Source organism: Leuciscus leuciscus, assembly GCF_965113295.1.
Source record: "Leuciscus leuciscus genome assembly, chromosome: 1".
Taxonomy (NCBI): domain Eukaryota; kingdom Metazoa; phylum Chordata; class Actinopteri; order Cypriniformes; family Leuciscidae; genus Leuciscus; species Leuciscus leuciscus.
Window position 1 is genome coordinate 60,568,414 of NC_138725.1, and position 19,071 is coordinate 60,587,484.

The 19,071-nt window shown below is 38.4% G+C and overlaps 1 protein-coding gene across 3 annotated transcripts; it reads right to left on the reverse strand.

The window, feature by feature from the left end:
* Window positions 1–1,170: 1,170 nt before the first annotated feature.
* On the reverse strand, window positions 1,171–19,063 carry casc3 (casc3 exon junction complex subunit). Of its 3 annotated transcripts, none has more exons than XM_082148294.1 (13): window positions 18,848–19,063; window positions 17,950–17,974; window positions 17,661–17,713; window positions 15,840–16,034; window positions 14,067–14,212; window positions 13,731–13,907; window positions 10,360–11,195; window positions 10,214–10,275; window positions 8,731–8,839; window positions 8,461–8,577; window positions 5,991–6,196; window positions 2,925–3,086; window positions 1,171–2,627 (listed from the first exon to the last, which is right to left on the reverse strand). In XM_082148294.1, the coding sequence occupies exons 1-13, from the start codon at window positions 19,031–19,033 to the stop codon at window positions 2,589–2,591; spliced, it is 2,313 nt and encodes a 770-aa protein (XP_082004420.1). In that variant the 5' UTR covers window positions 19,034–19,063; the 3' UTR covers window positions 1,171–2,588. The 3 variants fall into 3 exon arrangements, with proteins under 3 accessions (XP_082004420.1, XP_082004421.1, XP_082004419.1); XM_082148295.1 differs by having other exon boundaries at window positions 2,964–3,086; window positions 17,661–17,716; XM_082148293.1 differs by having other exon boundaries at window positions 17,661–17,716; window positions 18,848–19,062.
* Window positions 19,064–19,071: the final 8 nt, after the last annotated feature.

Consider the following 19,071-nt stretch of genomic DNA (forward strand, 5'->3'; position numbering starts at 1 on the left):
TTCCCTCAAGTGGACATTCTGAAGCACTGACTAAACTACTAAACTAAACTTTTTCTGTGGGGAAAAAAACTCGGTTTGGTTTCACATTCTCCTGCTGAAATGGTCTATGATTAAGTCTTTCTCGTATATTTAAAAAAAGGCTATGCATGTTTACTGGTAAAAACAAACAGTCTAGGCCGCCTGATTTCGCACAGGCGTTGTTATAGCCTGTGGAAAAGATCGTTTTATTTTGCATTTCTCTAAATAACAGTTGCAAACGCGACAATGGCAAGTTAAATACAATAAATCCAAAGGAAAATGTCAAATGAACTCAACGAATATTAAAGTTACGGTCCGACTATGGCGCTCGTACTGGGTGAAGTGTAGTTTTGTGGCGCGCTGTTCTAGAAGAGTTTAAGCGGCAGCATCTCTCTCACACACTCACACACACACACCTTGGCAGGGTTGGATGCGGCAGAAGGCGACGCTTCGCTTTTGGCAAAGTCAGAGTTTAGCACACAACCACAGGCGGCAACTCAGACAAACACAGGGTGCGTGCACCATTCTCTGTCTTTACAAACTAGAATGCTTTATACCACTAATAATATTGCTCATATTTGATTTCGGTTACTCTTCATTTTAGGGTGTCATTGTTACACTGTAATTATATATAATTTCAATTAACTACATGTACTTAGTATAGGTTTAGTAAGGATTAGGGTTTGGTTGAGGGTTAGTTGCATGTAATTATGCATAATTTACTGTTATTACTATGGTGAGTACATGTAACAAGGACACTAAAATAATGTGTTGCCTTGATTTTTAAAAGTTTTTGAAAATTTAATGTAAAATGGAGACATTTATCAGATGGGAGAATGTAACAGAAGCTGCATAAAGGAACAATTAAGCAAAACTATGTAGCCTACAATAATTATGGACAAAACAAATAAACATGATAAAATTGTAAAATTATTGTGCAAATAAATAAAAACGAACATGTAATATTTAAAAGTTATTTGTTTCTAATCATTTTACAAATGCTACAAGTGAATTTAAGTATTATACAATTTTTAGACACTGCTTAAATTAAACCCTAAAAAACCCAATATGGTATTCAATATATTGTGCATCCCAAATTACAAAAAATAAATAAATCACGATTAACAAACCAAATAGCCAGGACAAGTTGAATGTTATATTCAGTTCTTGTTTAATTTCATCTCCTGACATTGCTCCACAAAACAAATTTGAAAAAATGAAACACTTAATATTATTCAAACATCTATGAAACATACAAGCCCTCACAGTGTTGTCAGGTCTAATCAAACAAAAACAGATATGTCAAACCAATGAACTCTTTAAGGCATAGAAAGTAATACAACATCTTCTAATAGTCTTTACAAAGCCAGGTCTAAACAACGCTGGGAACGACGAGATCTCAGTTATACTGTTAGGTTTAATTTGGGAAACAATCATAAAGGGAACGATTGAAAAAGATGCATCCATAGCACTCCCACAGTGGGGCAAAGAATAACAGCTCACAGCCAAAGTTGCCATCTAGAATTGCTTTCACAAAGAAATATATCTATAAAACCATGCATGCCTGTACAGTGTGCCTCAAAGGAAACAATTGCAAACATAACTATTTATAAAAAACAAAAAAACAAATGAATAACTGCAAAATCATTTAATTTTTTTTAATTCAAAGTCAAAGAGGCTTGGCTAGGTTTCCCTGCTTGCTTTGTTCATATTGACAGCATTTCGTAAATGACTAGTTCTTAGTATTATTCGTTAAACCACTGGCTTTAATATACTTTAATATGTACACTTACAATAGAAAGCTAATCAAGCGAGTTTCACTGTCAAGTAGGTCAGTATCTGGCAAGGTCAACGGTTCGCTTCGATAGAATTACAGTAATGAATTCAACAGTACAATGTTAAAGATCCAAGGGACAGCCAGACAGACGGGGAAAGAGGAGGTTTGAGGGGTTCAGGCCCAGTTTGAAGTGGGACTAGCACCATCACGGCAAGTTAAGCAGTCAGAATGATAACAGCGGTCTTAAACTGACAAACATGCGAAAAGGGATTTGTGCATTTGAAGGTGTACGACAGATGTCCGCTGGCTGATTTCAGACTCTCTTAACCACTGGTTCAGAATTAAAAATGCGGGTCCATCTTTTCACATACTCAAGTTTGTAGTGCTTTTCTCCTTTTTTAATTAAAACATTCGCACAACAGAGCAAAAGGCAATTTAAAAGTAAGAGAACCAACTAAACCACTTGATTCAAAAGTCCAGCCGCCTAGTACAATTTCAATTAGCCTGTCAGCAGAGACATCAGGGATACAGGAGCTAATGAAAAATAAAATGTCTCTCCGTTTAAGACTGCATATGTCATTCCTAGCTGAACAACGGTAAAACACTTTGTTGGTTATGAATGGAATTGCAACAGGAAGGAACCACCTGCAAACAGAACCTTGGATGAAGACAGTGAAACTAAGCAAGGCGGAAAAATAATAATAAAACAACTAAAGGTAAAACCTAAATGATGAATTCAATTTATACAAAAGCGGTGCTGGTCCTGACACGATGCCTCCTCGCCCCCTGGCAGCTAGGAGTGGATTTCCTCAGCGGGATTTCTGCTCTGGTCCTGATGGATGGAACATCAGCTGTTAATATAATACTCTACAGAAATGCAATGTAAACTGGCAACGCTAAGTAATTAATTAATAAATACACATGCATATATAAAATTGTTAGTAGTAGTAGTAGTAGTTTATCTTGGTGCAAGCAAACACAATTGTATTTTGTGACTGATATGTACAGTATGAAAAACATTCATTTTAGGCAGAGTAAATAATCATTAATTAAATATTCAATACTGAACAAACTATAATACATACAGCAGGCAACCAATATGGTAGCAATGTGCATCATTAGAAATCACCTGATTGAGCTCTCCTTGCTGAATGTAATATGCTGTTACCTCAGGAGGGGGAGGTCTGACTGTAACGGGATGAGAGGAACGTCGCGGCGGCGAGCGTTTGGGTTGAGCTTGCTGCTGCATCGTGTCGTAGTACGTCACACCACCGTAGACCTGTGACTGTGCCTGAAGAGAGAGACGCACAGAAGGAAGTCAAGCATGCAGAGATGCACAACAATCTAGATATTTACTAGGAGTATCACAGGCAGTGACTGATTACATGTAATCAGATTACAAAAGAAAATACTTGTAATTAGTCTACGTTTTAAAATGATCATAAGACTAGTTACTTTTTATTGATTTAATATTCCCAAATTTAAGTAAGTTATTCAGAATTGATTTCATCCCCCAAATTTTTGTTTTAATTGTTCCTCTCTCTCTAAAAAAAAGAAGAAAAAGTCTATATTTATGTTTGAAATGGCACACACAGACCGCCTCTAGTCAGACGGCTATAATCACACAATTGAGAAGCCACAGCATAAATAAAATATTTCATACTTTTAGTAAAGCATTTTATTTTGATTGTCTTTATTTTAATTTATCAGTTGAGATTTCATTTATTTTAAGATTTATCAATTTACAAAACCCCTGCAGTTCCTCCACAAATCCCAGTTTGGGAAACCCTGACATAATTTTGTTTAATACACCTCATGTTGTTAATAAAGAATGGAATAAATGTTCTGCCTCGTTGTATTTTTATACATTACAGTTTTTCTGAAATGCTAAAACACATTTCTCAAACCCTTAAACACAAAACCAAATCTTCAAACTACATCTGATTCTTCTGGAAAAATAAAACAATTGCCTCAAAATCAAATGATGCTTTCAGATCTTACACACAGCCAGTCAATATGTAAACACTACAGATCACTCCCTAGACACTACATACAATTTTAGAACAGCATCCAAAGCATGCAGTTACAGGAAAAAAGTATATTGTAACAGTAAACAAATTTTGCAATTTCGTAAAACAGTATAGTAAATCACAACTTACAGTAGTAAGGTTAATAAATTGTATACGTGTGCACTGCAAGTATAGTATTGTACTGAATATTACTGAATGTCTATATTCAGCACTTGCATACTGTAAAAATACAGTTGTAAAACTGCAAAAGTCAAAGTTTCAAATGAAAAAGCATGTTACAGTACACTCAAAAAGAATTGTGCAACTACAAAATCTAAATCAGCGAGAGATTCATTCTTCCTCAGCATCACGTCTTCATGCTGGGTCCGGCCTGAGGACTTTGTCCGTATCACAGGCAATGTTGTCTCTTGCCAGGTAAAGGGAAAAACCCTCTGCTGTGCTGGATTAACACCGTCCCGCTCTCTCGTCCTCATCCTCTTCCTCCTCTCAGATTTTTATTTTTTTATCAACATTCAGTACACTTTGTACAGTTGTTTTGATGACATTAGAAATAAGTGTGAACTATTTTGAGTCAATTGTGTGTAAACGATGACAACTGTTGTAGTAGTTTAACTTTTGCCTGTCTGTTTATCTTTTTGCAACAAGTGCATATCAGTGTGATGTGTGTTTTAGTGAGTGAGAATTTAGAGTTTTGTAAAAAGAGTGAATGTGATTTGCAAATGGTGTCTAACTGCCTAAGATTTTACAGAAAGAGTGATTTATTCGACAAATTGGTTTAGGCTATTGAGAATTTGGTTCAGAGAATGGTGTTTAGCATTTTAGCAATACATAAAAACTAGTGTTGTCACGGTACCAAAATTTCAGTATTCGGTACCGATACCAGTGAAAATCCACGGTTCTCGGTACCAAATTCGGCACCAAAGCTTAATTTAGATTAAATTTACATAATTATATTAAAGTGTATATCACAGTTACAAAGATGGAAACTGTAGTATTAAAAACACTTTACAATAAGATTCCATTTGTTAGATAACATAAGATAAAATGACCTAACAAAAAAACAATAGCCTAGTTATATACTGTCGCAATTATTCTCCTTTAGGGGTTAATTTAAAAATACATTTTTAAAATCAAAAGTTAACATTATTTCTGTTAACATTATTTAATGCACAATGAATGAAGTGAACAAACATGACCAATCAAGTGTTTGTATTAAATAACATTCACAAACATTAATTAATGTTGTAAAAATATATTGTTCACTCAATGTGTTATGTTAGATAACGCATTAAGTTATGTTAATGAATGGTATCTTATTGTAGCATTACCAAACTATACAGGAGATAAAATATGTTTTATTTGACTTGACTATACTTTTATTTAATCCATATCTGTATTTATATTTAACTTTAAAAGGGCTTTTTAAACCTGCTAAGAGTTATCCAGCCAAGAATAAGACTAGAACTGCTTTTCTGACGGACTGATATTAATGACGGCTTTTTATTTCTCATCTCCATAAATATATCTAGTAGTAAAGCTAATGCAAGGGCTAGAAATCAATTAATAGGCCTATGTCACACTTCCTCGTCGTCATGGAGAGCGCAGTTCCCACAAGCGTTTGTACTCCCGTGGCGTCTGTCGTTGCTATGCATCCATGAACGCACATGGAAAAGCGAGCGCGCCGCTTCTATTATGAGCGCGCTTGCCGCGCGCCATTTGAAATAACGTATCTGCACGCGCAAAAACATCAGCACCACATCAGCAGCAGCACCGCCGATCGCCATCAGCGCTTTTATGAAGAGGACGCAACTGCACGCGCTTCGGGCATGCACGCGCATCAAGTACCGGGTTTGAGAAAACCTGGTACCGTGACGTTTAAAAAAAAATAGTACCGACTTGGTACCGAAGTACCGGGTCTTTTGACAACACTAATAAAAACTGTATTATGGTACAAGATTATCCTATTCAAATTTATGTGATAAATTAGGTTAAAAGTAATCTAAAATCAATCCAAAAGTAGTCAGATTATATTACCTAAAAATGTGTAAGAGATTACTACAATTTGTCATGTAATTTTTATTCAGTAATGGACAACAATTTGTAAGTAATTCACCCAGCACTGATCACAGGAAGCAAATAACACTTTTATAGTCAAACAGGCTCACCTGGGGGTTGGGGTACATTGGAGGTAGCGTAGCTCCGGCTGGATACGGGTAGTTGGTGTTCCCAAAGGTCATGACACCTGGTGGAGGGTAGAAGGGTGGGGGTAGCAGCTGCTGAGGAGGCGGTTGCCCGGGTGACATAGAAACGGGTGGGGCAGCGTAAAGAGCCGGGTTGGGAATGGGCCCTCCCGACTGGTGCGGGTGCAAGCCTGAAATGGAAAATATTTGAAATGGTAATGTTGAAATTATCATATAATATTTTCACAAAATATCATATAAATACTGTATATGAGGAATCATACATAAATGACAGAGACAGACAAATTTTAATTTATGGACTTGGTTCTATCTTGGTTGTTTGGATGAAGGCAGATCTGAATGCGAGCTTGCTGTCGATTGTAAGAAAGGGGCAGGGTTTAAGCAGACAAAATTATTTGAGAGGTCCTGTATACATCACCAGAGAGAAGTCAGTAAATTTAAAATCAAGTTGACATTTTGAATAAAAATGTCATGAATATGCTAATTAGCCCCACCTCCCCTCACTCATACAGGTTCAGAAATTGACTCGCCCGGGCAACTTACTGAGGTAAACGCTGCACAATGGTATCGCTCTTTACAACTGAGACATAACGGTAATTAATTTGATTAGCCTTTTGCATGACTTTTCAAACAGCTAATAATGAGTTGCTAATGTTACACAAACCATGTTCCCGAAGTTCGCCATCTCAGAGTCAGACAGCTGCCTTCTAACAATCATTATCCTTAAAAATGCTTTCAACAACTCAGAACGTTAGTGGAGAAAGACAGTTCATTATAACATATTATACATAATTCACCTGCTATATTGCTAAATGTATCTGATTTTTCATATCAACTGAAAAATATACCGGGATATCCTAGCTTCTCTTGAGACTCCCCTGCTTTAGAGAATAGTTAATGGTATGCTAAAGCGCGCCCGTATGTTGATGTGATTGGTTAAAAGGTAGTCTGTGACGTCAGAAACACCAGAGATTTCAAACCGTGTTTTTGAGACCGTCTTTGGTTCACTGCAGTTTTAAAGAGAATATACTCTGCAATGGTGTTGACTAAAAGCATATTAAAAACCCCACATAGACATAAACAACATTAAAAACTTGATTTTCACCACAGGGGGACTTTAAAAAGGGCTGTGCAATATAGCAACAAAAAAAAAAGTGATCACCAAATAATGTTTCATATTGTTCAGTTTCGATAATTATTGACTTTTTATATAACTTAAGGCAAGGCAAACAACAAATTATATTAGTTTTAACAGTCAAAAAGTAAAAAATATATCTTTGTCTTATTTTAAGTTCGAGAATTTCTTTAACACTTTAACATAAATGTTACAAAATGTGTGCAATGTAAAAGTGCAAACGTAGAACAATCAAGGCAAACTTTGAGGTAGATCAACATTTGTAATAAGTAGGGGTGTAAATAATGGTTCACAATTCGGTACGTTTTTGATACAACAAAAAGAAAGAAATGCCAGAGAAATTCTTGATTCAAAAAAATTATTAAAAGAAAAAGTATTTGTAAATAAGTGTGCGTTTTCCAACATCTTGAAACTTTTAGTTTTATAAATGGGGGTAATCTTTGAAGGATGAACAAAATGTTTGGGTAACCACATTAAAAATAACATTTAAATATGATCATATTTGAGTTTTGAAGTGCTAGAAAAAGATGTGACGTACTTGAAAGCATTTTACCGTTCCTGCCAAACTTCCAAGGTGTTACTACATTGAATTCATGGTGATTGTTGCTGATCTGTGGACTTAAAGCCTATTACTGGTTCATTCAAGGAACAATGTTTCTCCTGGTTTCCACGTCAGCGCTGTTTTATCCGTTAATAACAGAGACATTTTAATGCTTCTCACTAGATCTTGCAGCGATGTTATTACTTCTGTGGCGAATTCAAATGCTTTCTTTACTGGATCTCTTAGCGCTGTGTAGTCACCGTGTCGCTTGATTGGTCCAAACTGAGCCAAGCACAAAATATTGAGTAGCGCAGTTTTCGTTCCGCTTTCATTATGTTTGCCATTTGATGTTGGGCAACACTGTGGTGGTCGCGCAATCTTTAACTTTTCAGTCCACTTACGAATCACGGTCGAATGGAACGCACCTTCAGTCAACATGATGTGGAGAGCGCAGTTCATGGTTGCATAGCAACGACAGAAGCCTCGGGAGCGCAAGCGCTTTGGAAAGGAGAGAGCGGCACAGCGCGTTTTCAATGCGTTTTTAGATGCGATATGTGAACTAAGGTCTACGGGCGATGCGCACGCATTTTAATAAAAAATTAACACTATCGAATTTTTTTTATATTGTTACCAAGCCCAGCCCTAACTTTAAGTCAGAATTATCAAGAAGTAACATGGATGGACGAATTGTTCCCAATAAGATCAGTAACACACATTTAGCAAAGAGTCAACTTTAAGCAGAAGTTCACATCTCTCACCTGGGTGTCCAGGGTGGGTGGGGTGTGGCAGGTGCATTTCAGGTTGAACAAGCATGCCTTGAGGGGGCAGGGCTGCTGGACTGTCCCCATGCGTGTAGATTGGTCCCTGGAAAGGCACTGCACGAAGACATGATAGTTATCTTGCATGTATTATCAGCATAAAAATAAATCAATTAATATTACTACATTCAGTAGGTGAATTTAGGACACACAAGTGACCCATTTAACTTAGAACTGCCCTCTACAGGCCAAAAGGAGTACTGTACTCACTGGGATCATAATAATGGCCCTCCATGACTCCTATGTGCATGGGCGCAGGCTCAGGAACTGGCCTCTGGCGCTGTGATGAATACCGCTTAGCCCGGCCACCACCAACACCCTGAGAACAAGAAACAATTGATGAAATGCAAGGTTGTAATTTATCTCTCTAATCAGCGTCCATTTTTATTTTATAAAAAAAAATATTTTAATGAATCCCTATAGACACACCACATGCAAAGTGTGCATTCACCCGGCAACATTCTTTTACTTGTACTCTATAATTTAGGTCCTTTGTACATTTCAGCTGTGCATTGAGCTAGGTGCAAATCTTTCCATTACTTTGAAATTTGTTGCTAAACACATTTAGCTGAATTGGCCTTTACTGAGGAACATCTAGGATCAGTGTTAAAGGACAAGTTCAGTATTTTACACTTAAAGCCCTGTTTTCAGATCGGTTCTGATGAAATACAATGGTTAAGATTGAAATTTGGACAAATGCTGCTGGCCCGAGAATTTTCGGTTTCTGTGGTAGCACCCCCCCCACCTCCACAATGGTTGCATAGGTGCACTGGAATAATCCTTCCTAAAACGCATTAAACTTTCATTTACAAAGACGTGAAACTCACCGAGTGGTCAGGGGTGTTCACTGATATGCTCACACAAAACTCGCTGCAAAAGATGCTTTCCAATAGGTTTTATCGTAGTTTTTGTCCAACTCCATTGACTTGTATTGGATGAAAAACTACGATAAAACCTGTTGGAAAGCATCTTTTGCAGCGAGTTTTGTGTGAGCATATCAGTGAACACCCCTGACCACTCGGTGAGTTTCACGTCTTTGTAAATGAAAGTTTAATGCGTTTTAGGAAGGATTATTCCAGTGCACCTATGCAACCATTGTGGAGGTGGGGGGGGGGTGCTACCACAGAAACCGAAAATTCTCGGGCCAGCAGCATTTGTCCGAATTTCAATCTTAACCATTGTATTTCATCAGAAACGATCTGAAAACAGGGCTTTAAGTGTAAAATACCGAACTTGTCCTTTAAAGTGGTGATGAAATTGAAACCGAGATCGATCTTTTCTTCCGTATTGTGATGTTCATGCCCTAACCCAAATGGACGCAGATAAACGCGACCTTGCAGCTGTGTGGTACGTTTACAAACATTATAAACACTAAACACAAATTGTGAGTTCCCCTCACTCCACAACAAATCCTTTAAATTGAACAGTATTCAGAACTGAATTAACTATAGTGGCATTCATCAAACACAAAGCTTAAATACATTTATTTGCATTGAAACAAATCCAACTGTGTGAGCTTTGCACACGTTTTGCGTACTTGACACGAATTATTATACAAGTTTTGGAATGAAAGTTGCAGCACCTTTAGATGAAAAAAATTAATAATTCAACTTATATTCCAGAAAATATGGTACATGGATTTTTCATTCTATTTAGTCTTTGTAAGCAATTATTGATGGACCAGCTAACTCACTATATCCTCCATGTTTCCGTACTGTGGAGGGCCTCCTGCCATGTGCATAGAACCACGGATGCCTGTTAGGGACAAAAATGCAGGAAATGTAGAACCACTTCTTAAAAATGGTTGTAAAACATAATTACAGAAAAAGTCATTATTACCTCTCATCTCAGCCTGCAGGTAGGAGGGTGGGCTCTGGGCCCAGTTCTGCCCTGCCAGGCTGAGGCGGGCCAGGTCCTGGTCGAGCCCTGTTAGTCCACCTTGTGTTCCTGCATCACCTTGCTCTTGCCACGGCTCGCTCTTCGCTGGCGCTGGGGTTTGCTGGACCGTGGGCGAAGAGTCATCTAACGACGCCTGCTTACTGAGATCAGACGTTCGTGTTCGCGTCGCCCTCCTCCCAAGCGAGTACGATTTCTTCTCCACCTGCCTCTCCTGAGGCGGAGACGATTCTCGCACCTGACCGGCTGCACTGCCCCCGTCCATCGCTGGGCCTGGATCTTGCTTTCGTGGTGACGGAACCCTTTCTCTCTCCGTCTTGTAGTGGTGAGCGGTGTATGTAGTCGTGGCTGTTGGAATCTCACCCTCTTCCTCTTCTTCCTCACTGCGGATGTCCTCCACCACCACGGCTGGGCTACGGTCAGCGTAAACAGCATGTGAGCCACGGCCCCTGAGCCTCGGGCCCCTTTCACCCTCCACAGGCTGTGGCCGCACACCTCGAGGTGGCGGGCCGTCTAGACTGGGCTTCGGGTATCCTCGACCTTCTGTCCTGTGGGGGGCCGACGAGGCTCGACTGCCCTGGAAGCTGCGCTGCGGAGGTTGAGTCGAGGGTCGGCCGGAGGGTTTGGGTGCTGCAGGGGGAGCAGGAGGTGGCCCTGACTGTAGGGTAACAGACTGAGGGCTATTGCGGTGGCCAGGTGGAGGCCCCTGCCATGATGTACGCACAGATTTCTCTCCGTCACGGTGGCGCCTAGGCTCCCGACTGGGTGAACCAGAATATCTGCAATGAAATATGAAAAAAAAAGTTATATTGTGAAAATATTACAATTTAAAACAACTTTTTTTGTATACATTTTAAAATGTAATTTATTCCTGTGATGTCAAAGCTGAATTTTCAGCACCATTACTCTTCAGTGTTACATGATCCTTCAGAAATCATTCTAATATGCTGGAAACAGTTTTGCAATGTTATTTTATTTTATTTTATTTTATTTTTAAACCCTGATACTTTAGGACAGAATAGAAACATTAGAAACTTTTTTTTAACATTATAAATGTTACTGGCACTTTACTTGACCAATTTAATGCACACTTAATAGATTAAAGTATTAAGTAAAAAAAAAAGAAAAGTATATATAAAAAAGAAAGTATAATCTTACTGACCTTTGTATGAACAAATGATGTGTATATAAAATTGAAATATTAGTACATAAATATTAGGGGTGTTACGATATTCAAACCGAACCGAAAAAACACAATGCACCACCCCCGGTACACATCACAATACTCTCATGTCGTACCAAACCCGCCCCGCCCAGCCCAGCCCTGGCCCATTGTTGAGGTTGACCTCACTTATGTCAATATTCTTCCTTGACATTTTATTAAATTTTCGTATCTTATGTAGAGGTGGGAATCTTTAGTCACCTCACGATCCGATCCGATTCCGATTCTGGAGGTCACGATCCGATTCCAGATCGATTCTTTATCTACTTTTCCCCCCTTATTAATTCATTAGTTTACATAAGTAATTAAGTACTTTTTAAAAAATAATTACAAATTAAAAAAAATCATTAAAACAGTTGTATTTTAAGAATTTTAAACTTATATAACTTCAAACCATACAAGCAAGTAGCAAATAATAAAGAGGAGCAAAGAAACATGGCAAACAACAAACAAAGAGTGCTTTCAGTATTTAAGATTATCTGAACATTTTCCATTCAAGAACTGTGAGTGATTTTTCTTCATCGTACTTTTGTATTTTACTATGACATAGACTGCGGGAGATCTATTAAGCTGCATTCACGCTCGGATCTCTTTTGAAATATAAGAAGTAATGTGGTTTGTCCTGTCCGTTTAATCCCTTAAGACATAACTGGCTGTGTTTACGTTCATTTTGCACAAGTATATTAAACCACTTACACGGAGTCGCACAGCCGCTTGCGCGAGCAGTCTCGTACACAAACAAAGCGTGCGTCAGCATTTAAAATTGAAAGCAGCCTTCTGTTAGTGAGATTCATATTTTAAATATATAAGTCCACTGCATTCCAAACCACATAAATGATGACTTCGTAGAGCATTTGTAAGGAAAATACAGACGGGCGAGACAGCACACTTTAAGTGTAACATCAAAACAAGCGCGCGTCTCTCACAGTGCATCCTGTGCAATGAAGCCTGTGAATGTCCTTGTAATTCGCTTCAACCTTTCCGAACTTTATGAAAGATTATTTTACGGAAGGTTCGAGTTGTGTGCGTGTGTGAGGAATTGTTAGCAAGCAGAAGACGGGTGTTTCTAAAGCAAACTCAGCGTCATCGCACATCTGGTAAAAAACTAAGCTCAGAATCGATTCTGAAATTCTCAGAATCGATCCAGAATCGTTGGAGAGAGAATCGCGATGCATCGATGGATCGATTTTTTCTCCCACCACTAATCTTATGTGTACAAGACGAATACAGTGTTTTAGCCAAACAATAAGAAAATGTCATTTTTCAAATCATGAACATTTTATCAAGAAATTCAAACAAATGCCATTTTGATACTCTTTAATGTGGCATGACAGATCACTATATAGGCGCCTCAGTTTGAGCAGCAGCGCGAGCAGCAACCTCGCATGTAAACGCGATCATCTTTTCCTAATAAACATGAATGAACATCTGAAGGTATGTTGAAAGATACAGTACAACTTACTGAAACGTATTATATCTTGTGTAATCGCTCAGTGTTTCAACTGCGGCAAGACATCAGTAAAACAGCTTGTAAACAATATCCCATGTAGCATTACATTTACCTCTGGCAACTCATTCAGTGTCCACAGCTTGTTATTCAGCTATAGAAATGAACTCTTTCGCTAAATATGCACTATATTAGCCTAAATAATTATATTTTACTTAACCTGTAAGTGATGTCTTTGTTATTAAATGTACGTTTAAAATATCGGTCATAAAAAATGACAGCCAGCGTGTAAATGATTATATTTCAACAACGAATTGGAGTAAAAAAACAATTAAGTTTAGAAGTTGAACTGCCTTGAGTGCAGTTTACATGTTTGGATACAATTTGTTATTTGAGTGTTGAATTTATGTAAAAAATAAATAGCAACTGAAGCAAATAAGATAAAAAAATGATCCCTGCTAATGCTGTAAATTATATAGGGAGCATATAGTTTACAGCATTAGCAGAGATCATTTTTTTAATCCTTAAGAAACTTTATTATAACTGAATTAATTGAAAGACAGACACAATTTGTTCAGGAAACCACTGTTTAATAAAAATAAATAAAATAAATAAAAAATGTTACCACCAAATACATGACCTCACCTGGGTTTTCGGGAGCGGTAAGATCGTCCATCACTCTGGCCTGAGCCGTTGCGGATGTCATAACCGTAAAGAGCGATAAGCTCTTCGCGGGACTTCGGCGCCTGCTCCTCTTCACGGAACTTGTCGTGTTCCCATCGGCCCTCGTCCTTCCACAACTTCCTGTGTCTGCCTTTAGGCCTGGTGACAGATGGGTGCATAGAAAAAGAGAGAATTACCAACCATTTGTGTCAGATTCAACACTTTAAACTCATCTTAAACTAATTCCATTCATTAAAATATGATTTTATAGTAGCAAAGATATATTTTCCCTGAAAGATAATCCATCTGGTCTCTCACCTCTCCTCCTCTGTAGCCTGGCCTCTCACGTCATGCTCAAAGAAAAGGCCTTTTCGGGGGATGTAGGCTGGATTCTTCCGGTCCTCATCATCATCCAGCTTCTGGCCTTTACTTCCTGATTTATTCTCAGGGTCCTCTGTGCTTTCCTGTAATCATTTAGGAGTCTTATTTACAATTAAGAACATCAGTGTGATTTAGCATCGTCTTGGTCCACCCTGTGGCATTGTGTGCAAGAACTGTTTTAATTATTTGTTTCAAACTAAAGGTTCTTGCTAATACAGAGTTTAAATGTCATTCCTGCCACACAAACTGAAACTGGACCCTGCCAGAAATTTAGCTTAGGAAAAGATAGGGCTGGACAACATGGCCAAAAAAAAAAAACACTTATATCTCTGTATTATTGTGGTTGATATACGGTATATATCTCTATATATTCTCTAGGGGTGTAACGATACTCTCATGTCACCATACATATCACGATACTGAACTCACGATACAATATTACATATGCATAGACAATCCAAGACATATGGTAAACGGTTCACTTTTTTATTTTTACAGTTGATTAAAATGCTACATTTGGTATTACATTGGGGGTGGAAATGAATAGGCTTGAACTTGGTGATGGAAACCCAAAGCACAGGACAATAGTGACACTAGAATAAAAATATTCATGATTCTGAAGCTGAAAATACAGAATTATTGTAGACAAAAATGCTTGCACTCTGCCACTGACTAGATACATTTAAAATAATATAGGCCACTTGTTACAGGTAACATAAGACATTTGGCATTATAAGGACCTACAAATATTTCCACATTGAACTATATTACATTATAGTAGTTTAATGTAGTACAGAGAGAGACTAAAACATTAATTTTCTCACTATCTACGGTACATATTGTTGCATTTTTGTATTGCTTTCAATTGTGACACGATATATTGTTACACCCCTAACATTCTCCTTTTTCTAGTATTTGGATTAAAAAATAAAATAATTTTTTGTATTTAAAAAAAATTAAATAAAAAGTTAAGACATTCTGCCCAAACAAAGTTTATATTGAAGGCTATGAAAGCAAATATAGTGAATGTAATCATCTATGCTATGCTATATGTGCAAAAAAGGGTTAAAAAAACATTACATTCTATTGCAACAACATTACAATCTAAAAACAAAAATAATGCATTTTAAAGCAGAAGTTAGAATCACTAACTAAAGCTGAAACTAAAAACAAACGCACAGACTAAATGTTAACAGGTAAGAGGAACACATTCACTCATCTGAGCTTAGTAATATAAGCCTACATTTCATTACCTCATTACATTAGTTACTGCTGTCATAAAAATACACTTACTTGTAGGTTTACAATTCTACATATGGCACATTTAATGTCTAAAAACAAATATGGCGCTCGTTCACTAAAGTCTGTGAAGTTTAGTGGAGACTTTAACATTTAAAGATGGAGAATCTACCTGTGAAATGCAAGTTATGCACTGAGGAAAACATCACATCTCAAACGCATAACACATGTATCTGTCAGAGAATCTGACAGGGCAAGCTGCGTTAAACTATACACATTAACTATATCTTACGAGTTATTTTGAAGGCCTTGATATAAAGCATGTTTCATGTTTAGGACAAATTGGATCGTGCACTTTCCCCGCAGCAGCTTACTCTGTGTCCTTCGCTGGGCTACTGTATATTAACATAAACGATATTGCCTCATCCTATATAGTTTATTAAAAAAAAGCAACGTTCTGTTCTACCATACCTGTCCATCCCCACTCTGTCGTTCCCCGGCTAGATTCTCCTTCTCGTCTGTTTTAACTTCCTTGACCCCTTCCTCTCTCTCCTCCGCTTCAACAAGCTCTTCTGTCGGGGCATCTGCAGCGGGCTTCGGTTCGGCAGCAGGACGTGAGGCTTCGTCGTCACTAAAATGCTCTCCTTCCTCCTCATCCTCTCCTCCCTGAGAGGAACACAAACGCCAAATAACAGCAAGTTCCCAGGTGAGGAAAGACAAACCAAAATGCTCACACTGCACATCAATCTCCATTAAAGTACATTCACAATTTTTAGAACCACAAAGCTATAAAACTACAAGAACAAATGGTAACACTATTTCACAGTGTGCTTGTTACACGTTACATGTACTTGCAAGAGAAGCAACAGTAAATTATGCATAATTACAAACAACTAATCCTAAAGAACACACTTACAATTAATATTACTCCGTACTTAGTGCAATTACACTGTAACAAGCAAAACCTTAAAATAAAGAATAACAGACGAAAAATATCAGCATATTTGAGCCAGGAAAAAATAATAATAATTCCATTAGAAAAACTAATACCTATTTAAAATGTTTGTTAACTGAACTAGGCTGAAATAAAATATATATAAAAAAACTAAATTAGAAATGTTGACTAATTTGAATATAATGATGCATTTAAAAGTACCAAAATTAATAAAACTGGAATAAAAATCTAAATAGAAATGACAAAAACAACAAAACAAAAATTCCAAAAACTTATTTATATAAAAATAAAAGCTAAATCCTATAAATAGTATTTAAAAAATTTTTTGGGAGAAATATTATCATCAATTGATTTGACTGAATCAGAAATAGGAGTGGACTATATAAATTAAACACTTCACAAAAAAAACGTTCTTGATCTCATGTGTTTATTTTCACTATATATACACAGTATCTGCACCACAAGACATGGTATATCGTATGTTATTATAAAAAAATCTTTCCCAACTTAAAAGAATGAATAAATACATTTTTCATGGTTGTTCCAGTTTTGAAATCTCTCCTAAACACAGCGTTCTGACACCGTGAGCAGTCGATGTTTGTCTGCAGTGAATGAAAGCCAGCTTTACGTAGGTCTGAACGATCGGGTTGCTAGGACACCAAACAAAGTGGAGCGAACATCAGCATCCAAGACAGCCCAGACTGAACCCGATGAGCTGAGATCTACAACCCCATCCAAGTCCACTCGGCAGGAGCCACCACCACCTCACAACCAATGACCCCGAGCACTCTCTAATATGCCTAAATTACCTGATGACAAGTCCTGCAATCATCAAAATGCTCCTTGCATAAGGAGGAAGAGTAGCAAAAAGTGTGGATGGTGCATCATACAAGGTCTACTAAAATTAGAAGAGGACTACAGATGCACTAACAGCATGGGGTTCGACATTGGCAGTACTCATAATGTCCCGAGAGAGGAGCAAACCACATTTAACGCTTACGAAAATCTCCCCAGCCGAGTCTCTTCTAAATCAGTTCTTTCGAAACCATAAATTAGGCAGGTCCATTTCAAGCTTCACATTTAAAACGACTAAATTAAACCATAATCACACTCTCAAATCCAAATTCTCCTCAAAGAAAGGGTAGTGCTCTCTCCCAACGACTGAGCATAAAAACAGATTGTCTGTAATGGAGACATTCTGTACCCCCACACACACACACCCCAGCAAGCAGCCCGACAGCCCAGTCTGGATCTGTACGGATTCATCGCCGCATTGTCTTTCACAGAACTGATTGAGTCGGAGTCCCCCCCTAAACTGTGTTGCCATAGAGACTTACCTCCGTGTGCGATCCATTCTCCTCCAGATCAGCACTGTCATAGTCTGATAGCACTGCTGAAGAAAAGAAGTCAGCCATTTCAGCAAGTCTGTTCATTTCTGAGAGCAAATAACATATGACTAGAGAACTAGTCATCAAGAGTGACAGTTAATAACATGAAATCACAGATCCAGACTAAAGTGGTAGCAATTCATGAACCTATTGGACTACAGGCATCATTTGAAGGCAGATACTTGCCAGCTTGTGGTCTCACACACACACACACAAAAAGTGAAAGATATACACTCACCTTCACCAACGCCATCTTCACTTTCCTTAATAGAAAGAGATCAGAATCAAATATCCAGCCAAACAAAGCACACTTGATCAACAAAAGCCTGGTCTACATCTCCAACCCAAGAATTACCAACAACGGCAAACTTGATAGTTCATAACATCCCGTTTAAAAACAATGCTGAACTTCCTCTTCATGGTCAGCAGATCTGTCTCTTCTCATTGCGGAACGGCACAGTCAGAGTGACAGACCAGATCAGAAGACAAATATCTAAGATTCTCAAATGTCATCCGGTTCGCTTATCAAAAACCTAAATGTCTTATGCAGCATCTTCAAGCCAGCCAGATGTATTTGCCATTACACACAACACAAGTAGTAAGTATCAGGTTAGATCAGTGTTTCTCAGTCCTGCTCCTGGAGATCCTAGACATCTCAGGGGTCTCCTTAACCTGACACACCCAATTCAGTTTAGGGAGCCTGTTTAGTGATCCTACTGAGCCGATGAGTTAATTTAGGGGTATAAGAGGAGAGGGATATTAAGAGGAGAGACATCTAAAACATGCAGGGCAAGGGAACCTCCGGGACCAGGATGGAGAACCACTGGGTTAAATGATGGAATGCTAGTCATTTTGAGGTCAAAAGAGATCAGCACTAAATTTACATTTAAACAGAACCACAGACACATCAGAAATTGTACAGGATCCCTGTGAAAAATCACTAGGATTAGGCGACTGTTACACACTTGAACATCTACATCAAGGGCTGGAGACGAAAACCCCACCTCATGAAGCGTCTACGTTTATATCACGTCTTAACCCATATTTAAAAGTGTTCAGAGCGATTGAAACACTATAGCCCGCACACACTCAGATCGGCCCTGATTATAAAAGCAGATTTATAGCCACACACTCACACACTCCGACTCATCGTCTCTTTTGGTGACAACGCGCTCCACTGGCACTTCGACCGGCTCGGGATCTCTTCCGCGAGGCTTCCGGCTGGCCGAGGAAGATCTCCCGCTCTCGGAGCCCGAGGCGGACTCGTCCTCCTCCTCGCTGTCCTGAGAGGCGCGCCGTCTCCGTCGCCGCCGGTCCGCCATCTTAACTCTCAAGGAAGGGAAAGCGGATCTGCGCGGGG